The sequence below is a fragment of the Mastigoproctus giganteus genome, chromosome 1, assembly GCF_048544385.1.
Source record: "Mastigoproctus giganteus isolate SK-2022 chromosome 1, ASM4854438v1, whole genome shotgun sequence".
Lineage (NCBI taxonomy): Eukaryota > Metazoa > Arthropoda > Arachnida > Uropygi > Thelyphonidae > Mastigoproctus > Mastigoproctus giganteus.
Genome location: NC_143575.1, coordinates 39,493,306 through 39,505,730, shown reverse-complemented (window position 1 = coordinate 39,505,730; position 12,425 = coordinate 39,493,306). Strand labels below are relative to the sequence as shown.

Here is a 12,425-nt window from a genome sequence, read left to right as displayed (position 1 = left end):
ATTATGAAGGTACATATAATATATACATAGACAAAATTTTAGACTAGTTTTTCTTATATATTTCATACTTTGGAACGGAACCCCTTTATTACTATGGGAGCCATAACTCAGTATTCGCGTTTTCGGTATTTGCGACATTTCTCAGGAACGTAACCCCCGCGAATAGCGAGGGTTTACTGTAATGTATTGTGCTTCAGGAATATGTACTTGATACTGACATGGTTCTTGGGCAATTATATGTATTCCATCTCTTGCAGGGCCCAATCCTGGCCAAGAGTGGAGGGGGATGCCCATATGATTTTACTTAAGTGTTTTGTGCAAATCAAATAATAATAAAAAAAAAAGGGGGGGGGGGACATGGCATTCAGTCCATTAGGGTCTTCTCTCATGTTCTTTCCCCTGCAGGGCCCAATCCTGCCCTGTGTGGAGTAGATTATACATGAGTACTAGTCCGTATTGTCCGGGTAGTCCTCTGTCTTTGATGTCTAAACATCAGAGACACACTGGATGTACTTGTGCCGGATGTCTGTTCACTGCTGGGGCTGTTGTCAGCCCACTCTGTTTTCACTGGCACATAACTACCTGCAAGGTGAGGATGCTGTATTATCTGAGACATGGTACTGAGAATGCAGGTCAGTAACATGCCCCTTGCCTTTATTTTTGTTGCTTTCATTGTCAGTAGCATTATTTTGTTCGTGCAGTACTACTGTGACCCTGGATAATTACCCACCAGTTACCCCCACCCACCAAATGTGCCTTAGGCTCAGGCATTGGCAGATGTGACTGGTTTTGGTGAGTATGGTACTGTTAATTTATGGTTCGTGCAAAGTTTATGACCATTGCTGTGAGTTTCCTGGGATGTCAGGACTGCAGTCATCATGCATTGCTTTTAAGGACACAGTTACTTGTAGCAGAGTACTGTGAAGTTTGAGTCATGGACACTGGTAATGTAGGTCAGTAACATGCCCCTTGCCTTTATTTTTGTTACTTTCATTGTCAGTAGCATTATTTTGTTCGTGCAGTACTACTGTGACCCTGGATAATTACCCACCAGTTACCCCCACCCACCAAATGTGCCTTAGGCTCAGGCATTGGCAGATGTGACTGGTTTTGGTGAGTATGGTACTGTTAATTTATGGTTCGTGCAAAGTTTATGACCATTGCTGTGAGTTTCCTGGGATGTCAGGACTGCAGTCATCATGCATTGCTTTTAAGGACACAGTTACTTGTAGCAGAGTACTGTGAAGTTTGAGTCATGGACACTGGTAATGTAGGTCGGTCTCATGTCCCTTGATTTTAGTTTTGTTGAGTGCTATGTCACAGTTTCCCTCTTTGTTCATGCAATACTACTGTGATCCAGGATGTTTACTCACCATTCCCTATACACACTAGATGTTCCTTAGGCTTAGGCAATGTCAGATTTGACTGGTCTTGGTGATCCTGGCACTGGCAATTTATGGATCATACTAAGGTTATGACCATTGCTGTGATTTCCTGAGATGTCAGGGTTGTAGTCACCATGCATTGTTTCCAATGGCACTTATCTGCTTGTAGCATAGTACTGTTATCTTAGACTTGGACACTGAGAATGTGGGTCAGTATCATGCCCCTTGATTTTAGTTTTGTTGTTTTCATTGTCCCAATTATCACTTTTTGTTCATGCCTTACTGCTGTGATCTAGAATGAGTACTGTTTGTAGCAGAATACTGTAATATCTAATGCTTGGGTACTGAGAATGTGAGTCGGTTTCATGCCCCTTGATTTTAGTTTTGTTGTTTTCATTGTCACAATTATCACTTTTTGTTCATGCAATACTGCTGTGATCTAGAATGAATATTCTCCCTTCCCTATACTCTCTAGGTGTTCCTTAGACTTAGGCAATGACTGATTTAACTGGTCTTAATTTTATTTGTATTGTTTTCAAGGTCACTATCATTATTTTTGCTATTCTACTGTGGTCTAGGGTGATTACTCATCATTGTCTATACACTCTAGATGTTCCTTAGGCTATGTCAGCTTTAACTGGTCTTGGTGAGTATGACACTGGTAGTTTATAGTGCTCACCAAGTTTATGACCATTGCTATGGTTTCCTGAGATGTCAGGGCCGTAGTCTCCATGCATTGTTTTCTATGGCACATAAGTGCCTGTATCAGAGTACTGTGATGTCTGAGACAAGGACACTGACAATGTAGGTCAGTGTCATGCCCCTTGATTTTAGTTTCGTTGTTTTCATTGTCACATTTATCACTTTTTGTTCATTCAATACTGCTGTGATCTAGAGTGGATATTCACCCTTCCCTATACTCCCTAGATGTTCCTTTAGGCTTGGGCAGTTGTAGATTTAACTGGTCCTGGTGAGCCTGGCACTGGTAATTTATGGTACATTTCAAAAGTTATGACCATTGCTATGGTTTCCTGAGATGTCAGGACTATAGTCACCTTGCAATGTTTTCAATGGCACATATCTATTTGTAGCAGAGTGCTGTGATATCTAAGGCTTGGGTACTGCGAATGTGGGTCAGTATCATGCCCTTTGATTTTAGTTTTGTTGTATTGAGTGTCACACTTATCACTCTTTGTTCATGCAATACTACTGTGATCCAGAATGTTTACTCACCATTCCCTATACACACTAGATGTTCCTTAGGCTTAGGCAATGTCTGATTTGACTGGTCTTGGTGAGCCTGGCACTGGCAATTTATGGATCATACTAAGGTTATGACTATTGCTGTGATTTCCTGAGATGTCAGGGCTGTAGTCACCATGCATTGTTTCCAATGGCACTTATCTGCTTGTAGCATAGTACTGTGATATCTTAGACTTGGACACTGAGAATGTGGGTCAGTATCTTGCCCCTTGATTTTAGTTTTGTTGTTTTCATTGTCACAATTATCACTTTTTGTTCATGCCATACTGCTGTAATCTAGAATGAATATTCTCCCTTCCCTATACTCCCTAGATGTTCCTTAGGCTTGGCAGTTCTAGATTTAACTGGTCCAGGTGAGCCTGGCACTGGTAATTTATGGTACATTCAAAAGTTATGACCATTGCTATAGTTTCCTGGGATGTCAGGACTGTAGTCTCCTTGCATTGTTTTCAATGGGACCTATCTGCTTGTAGCAGAGTACTGTATTATCTAAGGCTTGGGTACTGAGAGTGTGAGTCAGTATCATGCCCCTTGGTTTAGTTTTGTTATTTTCATTGTCTCAATTATCACTTTGTTCATGCAATACTGCTGTGATCTAGAATGGATATTCACCCTTCCCTATACTCCCTAGATGTTCCTTTAAGTTTAGGCAGTTATAGATTTAACTGGTCCTGGTGAGCCTGGCACTGGTAATTTATGGTGCATTCAAAAGTTATGACCATTGCTATGGTTTCCTGAGATGTCAGGACTGTAGTCACTTTGCATTGTTTTCAATGGCACTTATCTGCTTGTAGCAGAGTACTGTGATATCTAAGGCTTGGGTACTGAGAATGTGGGTCAGTATCATGCCCCTTGATTTTAGTTTTGTTGTTTTCATTGTACCAATTATCACTTTTTGTTAATGCCTTACTGCTGTGATCTAGAATGAGTATTCTCCCTTCCCTATACTCACTAGATGTTCCTTAGGCTAGGCAGTTATAGATTTAACTTGGTAGTACAGTAAACCCCCGCTATTCACGGTTGCCGATTTAATATAAAATGAAACCTTAAAAAATGCAAATTTTAAATCGCCGTGAACATTTTCCGCCATAAAAAAACACGGGCGTGGCTAAAATGATCTTTCCTGGTCAAAACAGCGCTCAGTGGGTGGGGGTAGAGGGGTGACAAAATCGCGAGCGTGGACGTTTCTCGCTAATCCTTGTTCAGTATGTGTTATGCACTTGTCATGGAAGGTTTCGTCGTTTGCTTTTAATTTATACGCTTATAAAATGAATAAATTTATCAATTTATAAATTGATACACTTACAAAAGTGATAAATCAACCTTTTGCGGTGTAAAACATACTTTTTCCGAGCGTGTTAACGGAAGAAAGTGACTTTATTGTGGACAAGTTCTTTCTAACCCGTACAAAAATATGGCTACAAATAACGAAGGAAATGTGAAAAGATCAAAGAAGGTGATGACATTAGCGAATAAAATTGAGTTATTGGACAAAATTTCTAATGGTGAAAGTGTCTCCTCAGTGGCAAAACATTATAAAATCAATGAGTCAACGGTACGATCAATCAAAAAATCGGAAGAAAAAATCCTCCGTAGTGTCCATGAAAACGCGCTAATTGTTTCAAAAATTTGCTCTGTAACTCGTGACGTTAAATTAGAAAAAATGGAAAAAGCTTTAAATCTGTGGATAGAAGACAGAACTCAAAATAAAATTTCTGTTAAGTTCACTCATCATTCGCGAAATGGCAAAACTTCTTTATCAACACTTTAGCGAAACTGGTGATAGCACTGGCGGGATATGTTTTTAGCTAGCAAAGGTGCTGGTTTGAAAGATTTGTTTGAAATTTCTAATAAATATTACATTTAATATTAAATTGTTTCTTATTTTCATTTCGATGCCATACGCTTGCATTTCACTATGTACATAGTCATATTATGAAGGTACATATAATACATACATAGACAAAATTTTAGACTAGTTTTTCTTATATATTTCATACTTTGGAAAGGAATCCCTTTATTACTATGGGAGCCATAACTCAGTATTTGCGTTTTCAGTATTCACGGCATTTCACAGGAACGTAACCCCCGCGAATAGCGGGGGTTTACTGTATAGTGTTCTGAAGTTACTCTACAATAATACAGTTTTTAAAATAAAATAAGATTAAATATTATTTTTGACTGTCTTATACATACTCTTTGTTTGTTAAATATGGTTTACATTGGTCCGTATCCAAAATTTTAGTTTTGCTATTGTTGTCCACTGGGTTTTCTCTAGGTAGATGGGATACTCAGACACGAGAACACTAATTTCTGGATAACAAAGCTTTTACTGTATCTAATTTGAATCACCACAGGTTATAGTAACAAAAAGGGTTATTTCTTAAGCAATGCACAAAATACTATAGAATTTCCAAAATACACAGTCACTTTCTACCATATCAATCAAGACTATGATTCCAACAACCCGCACAATTACGTAGATAAAAGACAATATGCAGGAGAGACCTTTTATGTGACATTTTTATAACTTGATATGTCACTTGTCTTCCATTCAGAATTATGCCTCTTAAAGCAACCACCGAACTCTGTATTAAAAGCAATGCCTTCACTCTGACACTAAATAATGCACCAGGTAACGTAGCTTTAGCATGGCCTACCAATAAGTAAAACAGGTATCAGAACATGTACATAATGACATACATGAGTGTTTGAGAAGTTTCACATAATCTTGAAACACCAAGCACTCCAGATTTTCAAGTGATAACATTACAAGTATGATAAAATGTAACACTGAAGACAATCTTTAAGAACACTAACTTCAAAAGAATCCAACATATTTTTAACGGGTGTTCTTTTTCACTGTACTTCAAAGATATATAGCATGTACTTACTGATATTACAGCAAAATCCACAGCAGTTACATGAAATATCATTACTTACAACACACATGGTTCAGAGGTAACAAAAATGATTTAGCTCTTAGTGGAAGACAAGGAGATTGTCTTTTCAACTGCTTTCAGCTGGCACCTGAAAAATTTAATATTAAAGTTATGCAAGGTATGATCAAAAAAGTTTCAGGACTGAATTTGTTAAAAATATATGAACATTGCATAAGAAAAACTATTTTATATTTTCACCAGAATATCTAGAATTTACAGTAGGTGGCATTTTGGTTGCACATAAAAATGTTGATTTTTTTCCTGTTACTGATTATGAAACAATTTTGTATCATCTTTTTTTTAGAATGGCACTCCTGAACAAAGACCTCTATAAATTTTCTTTTTGTTTTAAGAATCTGCCTGTAGAAATTTTTACTGAAGCATATGGTGAAAAAGGCTTTTCAAGAAGTAGGGTATTTGAGTTTTTTTTTTTTTTTAATGAAAACCCCAAACACGAGAGGTATTAGAACCTATAGTACTTAGTACCGTGCTTGGGTTGGAGATTGAGAAGATGAAAGAAGATATTTGTTGACATTAGACTTGAACTTCTGTAGGCTGTAATTTTCAGGAAATACATATGAAGGAAGGTTGTTCCAGAAACAGCAGTTGAATGAATAAATGAGGAAGATGAAAAGTTGGTTCTGTGAGTTTGAAGTTGGACAGTAAATGGATGTTGGCTGCTGGTGGCACGTGTTCGGACTGTTTTGAAAGAGAGAGAGCGGGAATTATAGAAGCCAATTCAGAAGAACAGTGCCCGTGGAAGTATCTATAGAAAAGGCATGCAGCAGAAACAGTACGCCTATGAGACAGTGAGCGGAAAGACTCTGTTAGAGAGGAGTCATTAATTAACCTAACTGCACTCTTCTGAAATGGAATATAGAAGCCTGAGAGAGGTTTTGGTGGCACCACCCCAAGTGAATGGTTCAAATGCAAGGATAGATGGGATAATATTTGCAAGGTAGAAGAGTCCTTGCACATCAACAAATTGTCTCTCATTTAGAAGCATTATTTGGGCTGATTATCAAAAAAGAATAGAATCTTTAGTCTCAAATTGGCATAACACACAGTAGTTGGCAACCAAGCAATTATGCCTAATATTTTAAACATGAAAAGATTAAGAAATTTCTTTGTTCTAGGGTTTTTAATAGATCAGATGAACTTTCAACAAGAAATGGTTGAAATCTGTGATCCAGGATCTCTAAAAATGATTGGCAGGAGATGAAACATGGTGTTGCTTTATATTACACGATAAAAACATTGGCCCTCCAAATTGAAGTCTCCCATGTTTCCAAGGAAGGAAAAAAGGTAAAAATGTAAATTACTCCATCGCAATGTGCAATAATTTCTAGAGGGCCAAACCACTAGAGGGTCTAGTGGTTTGGCCACGTATGTAGAATGGGCACGAACAGAATACCATCCACACTCCTTTGGAGACAACGGCCCACCCAATGGAGCATCCAACAGACCGCACCTAGGAAAACGTGGGCCAAGCAAGTGGAAAATGACTTGAAGAGCCGACGTCTGACCTTAACCAGGCCAGGACTGACGCCATGGATCGTAAAGTATGGAAGAACATCACAGAGCAAGTCCGAAACCCTGTGGCACCTACAGCAGCATACTGGTTGCGTGGCCAACCGCTTCCCCCAGCTGCCAGCTAAGGACCAAGAAGAAGAAGAAGAAGAAGAAGAGGGTCAATGATTTTCCAGTGAAATCTATAAATATATTCATTTAGATAAAAATCCAGTCCTAAAACTTTTTGATGGCTGCCTTGTCAGGACAAACACACATCAAAATAAATTATTAAAACTTGAAGCATTGAGCAAACACAGAAATCCCTCCCCCCTTGACTTTCAGATAGCAGAATTTGTATCTTAGCCGGAGAAAGTAGATTCTTTAAATTCAGACTTTGGTCTTGAAATTTTATTTCACTAAAAACATGCACATTTTATATCAAGTATAGCTATAGTATTTACAGGATGGACCAGAAAATGGCTGCAGCAAATAGAAATGAACACACACACACACATCCACAAAAATTAACACCAAACATTCTGTAGACATTACAAAAAATTTGTTTGTATATTAACAATGATTAATTATTAAGTGGACAATGGATGACATCCAAGCACCACCAACATCTAAGCCTCAGGATAATGTGTGGGTTACCATGAATGATATAGGACTGCAGGGGTGTTTCCATGCAGAAGTTCAAATCAAATTAAAAAATTCTTGTGTTACCTGCATTTGATTTTGGTTATGGAGAATATGCTTCTTTCACTGAAGGCTGAGTATTCGACTTTATGACTTAGGCATATGTTGAATTTAAAGATACACACAGTTATCTGCAGTTCTGTCTAAGTTACTAATATCTTTTAAAATTTTATAGCATCAACTAAAAAGATTAATCTACTATACATTTAAAAATCTAACATGTAGTTGTTACATGTTAGATTTTTAAATGTATAACAATAATAAACAATAATAAATAACTAATTATTTATTTTTTTAATGAAAACCCCAAACATGAGAGGTATTAGAATCTATAGAAACCCTTCACTGTTTCGAAGGCTACTGGCTTCTCACCATATAGAAAGTGGCCTCAATTAACAAATGCATGTTGAACTGGGAATAATGATTTCTAAGTGAATGGACAAGCAATGTACAGAAGTAACTGTTTTGTTTACAAAAATAACAGTTAAATACTAGAAATGAGCAGCATTTAGTATTAATATTAGTAGTGTGATAGTAAGCAAGCTTACACAGTATCCACAACACACACACACACACACACACACACACACACACACACACACACACACACACACACACACACACACACACACACACACACACACACACACATATCATCAATCCATTCCTTCTAATAATTTGTCTAGTTTTCTCCTTAAATTTACTCTAACTGCACACGTCCACAACAACAGATGGAAGTTTATTTGAACAATTAACTACCTGCTAGCGACAGCAAATTTTCACACACATCTATCTTGTAACCATCCTTCCTAAATTTAAATTGATGCGTCCTCATGTGTTGTCTAAACAAGAGTAAGGATACCATAAGCATTTATGCTTACTCAATCCATTCACAGCCTAAAGCATTTCAGTCAGATTTTGTAGGTGTTTAGTTTCCAGATGCTGCAATTTGCAGAACTAATGCTTTTCCTGGAGAGAACTTTTGTTCACCTCACTAATTTCACTGTTCTTCTCTTCACCTGTTCCAACAGATAAACAACCTTCCTAAAATGAGGCTTCCGGGTCTGTATGTATTACTCAAGACGTCGCCTAACCATTGCTTTACAGATATACTGTAAGATAATAATCTCCTTATCTCCACTGGTAAAATTCCTGTATATTATTGACAAAACCCCAAGAGTTGTCTTAGCAATCTGTCTGCACTGCTCACAGAACTTCATGTCTGGCTGAGCAATTGCTCCCAAATCTTTTTCATTCTCCACTACTCTGAGTGTGGTACAACACAGTTGGCATGTTAGTCATTAACCCTGCCAACCTTCGTGTCATCTGCAAAGTTAGACATTAAGCCTAATATTCCTTCATCGATATCATTAATAAATACTGAAAACAATGGGCACGGCACTGAATCTTAAGGGAACTCCAATAATAACATATTGTACACAGTACAATGCAAAATAATTCTGCAATCAAATCAAAATTTGTACACATTACTTGTGTTTGATTCAGTGCCCTCTCCTCATTCAGTGCTGTTGTTATTTGTTATTTTGGTTTTTAGGAGCATTAGCAACTAAGGCCATATTGCTCCTGGATATGCGGTGGTCATTCCCTGACCTTTTCCGCATCCTCTGCATTTGGTGGTGACAGGCTCGAACCCCGGTCTAATCAAGAAGCGTGTGCTACGCACTGCTGCTCCTTCCCACCTGGCTACGGAGGCACCCACATCATTCAGTGCAATTATTAGTTTGGAGAAGAGGGACATAGTAGCTACACCCTGATATGGAATTCAAATTCATCCAAAAGGAACTCCATCAGATTTAGGTCTGGACTCTGGGTCAGCCAGGAAAGTTTCTGTACATTGTTTTCTTCAAACCAAATTTTTACACTGCTAACTGTATGGGATGGTGAATTACTATGCTCAAACATGGAGGGCTCATTTACACAGAGATTCCACAGCATGGGCACCATGGAATTATTAAAAATGTCAGTGTAGCACTACACTGATGACTTCTGGTGCTACAACCAACAGACTGAGTCTGAACCACGAGAGGCAGACAATGCCATGACCCTACAATGTATGATGAAGTTCCCCAAGCATTTGCCACATCCATGTGCTTCCTTCTGGTCGAAAGAGTATAATACAACTTGTCCCTCCATAGGATGTTTCTACTGTTCAGTTGTCTAAGAATCAGGGGACAGGGACATAACAAGTAGTGCAGAGGAATAGTAGACTTTTAATTGTGACAAGTAGCTCAAAGGTTCTAATCACTTGTTGGGTATATATATCTTTTTTGTTTATCTAGGGAATTTTTACTTTTTAGCAAGGATATAACTAATTCAGCATCGCAATTGTTATGGTATAACCTAACATATATCTTGAACTTGATAGTGTAAGATATAACGTAAAACTAGATACGGTAATACGTATCACTGCATTTAGAAATCTATTAGTTTACTGTAGTATTGTCAATTAATCAATTAAATTTAGTGATGTTATTAATTTTCATTGTTAATCAATTAAATTGTATATAAATGGAAATCATGCCCTAAATTAGAGTATCAAAGCAGCAGGTACAAAGAAGTGGAAGTGCTGTGGCTCAGGAGAACTGAAGGGGTTTCTCCAATGCATTACAGCCTAAAAAATGTGCAGCTTGTGAAACATTTACAGAACTTTCTGGAACAGGATATGATCCAGCCAAGGAGGATGCCTTTGTGTGCTAGGTGCAAAGAGTGTGAAGAAATTATGTGCCAACTCAGTGTTTTGATGGGCTTTTATGAGAGTTTGAAGAGTAGGGTAGATACCTTCAAAGGAATTAAAATGGGGGCCGATCAAGTTCTGAGCTGCCCAACTGAACCCCAGAACGCACTCTTGAGCATCAGACAATACAGCGGCAATCTTCAAGACAGAATGAGCCGGTCCCACAGGAGCTAGTTATTGTCAATAACTCTATTGTCAGGGAAACAGGAAATATGTTGTGCAAGGATAGATGGAATAGGACCAGGGTATGTCTGCCAGCGGTAAAAGTAGATGACGTAAAGTAGATATAAGAGCACAAAAGGAGATATGGTTGTACATGTTGGGACTAATAACATTAATAGAGGAGTTCAGGACTTAACAAGTACAGGGTAATGTTGGCAAAAAGTTGTGAGTTAGGACTGAATTTGAAAGTGTCTGCAATTCTGCCCAGACATAATAGGAGGGAGTATATATTGAGAGCTTTGTCAAACAATTTTGGCCCTGGAGAGAATGTGCAAGGTTCATGGAGTAGAATTTTTCTCAGCATGGTCTGTGCTTGTTAACAGGAGAGACTGTTTTTACAGGGATGGGATATACTTCAACAGAAGGGATGCAAGAATATCTGCTGATGCTATCAGGGCAGTGATAGGTAGGTTGGAAAACTGCTAGCTTGGGGGATACAAAGACTAATAGTTTAACTAGAGTCACAGGCAGAGATGAAAGTGATTCTTGCATTGCTACAATTGGTACACACAGCAGCCTGGAAAGCAAGGTGGCTGGCTGGGATTTCAGGCCCTGCTGTGGGTCATCATAGAACAAATGAACACATGGGCTGTGTTAGCATAACTAAGAGTAAGAACATGTGCATGTATACTTGCATGTACACTAATGCTAGGAGAGCATTGTAAATAAATTTGATGAATTTGAAGTACTGATTAAGTCACTGAGTGCAGACATTGTAGAAATAACAGAGATGTGGTGTCACTCAGACATCAGTGATGCTTAATTTGAATATGGGGAGCACAATGTATACAGGAAGAACAGACAGGACAGGAGAAGTGGAGGGGTTATACTCTTAGTCAAGAAGAATATTAAATCTAAGGCAGTGCATCCAGTTGACTTGGGTGATGAGTGTAATGTTGAGCCAGTTTGGTGTGATATAAGTGCTGGGAAAACAAACTTGAAAGTAGGAGTGTGATATAAGCCTAATGACTATCATGAGTAAAGTTGTGTCTCCCCCGTATCCGCTGATTCAGTAAAAAAAAAACAAAAAAAAAAACACTTAACATATACTACTCGTGTGTCCAGTATGTAGTTTCCCTTTATTTTTTATGATTTCGATTTTAAATCGAATAGCTTCCCTTTATTTTTTACAATGTAGCGTATGGTTTGGTCTCCAACGTTATAATGGTTCTTTAAAGATTTAATGGTGCACTGTTTTCAAACTTTTGAATAATTTCAAGTTTTTGTTTAATTTGAAAGCACAGCTCTTGCGTTTGTCTATCATTTTTGCAATTTCTAAAAAAAAAAAAAAAAAAAAGTTACTATAAAAAAAGTAAAAAGTAAAGTAATAGCCTTTTAAATTAATCAGAATGTTGAAACAACTACATCTTGGTAGACAAGTAAAGAAAAATAATAGAAAAATATAGGAATGGTAATTTATTTGAGAAATGAGACCATTTCCAGGAACTCACTTGTAAAAGGATTAATGTTTTAGAATCCATGGAAAGTTCCTACAAAAGGCAATTTAAATCAGGAACCATCATTTGTACTGACTGCTCACGACAAAGGAGGGCATTCAAACAGATATTTGTCATTAAATGCTTCTCATCATCATCATCAGCAATAAATGGGAAAGGAATCCTCTTCAACCATCAATGCTACAGTCTT

At 37.8% G+C, this 12,425-nt stretch overlaps 1 protein-coding gene across 1 annotated transcript in view; it reads right to left on the bottom strand.

Moving 5' to 3' along the window:
* Window positions 1-5,501: 5,501 nt before the first annotated feature.
* LOC150090723 (tubulin gamma-1 chain) overlaps window positions 5,502-12,425 on the bottom strand; it is a 103,378-nt gene continuing 96,454 nt past the window's right edge. The window contains exon 11 of the mRNA XM_090379703.1: window positions 5,502-5,678. Within this exon, the coding sequence (XP_090235829.1) occupies window positions 5,658-5,678 (21 nt within the window). The 3' untranslated portion in view covers window positions 5,502-5,657. The remainder of the gene's footprint in view (window positions 5,679-12,425) is intronic.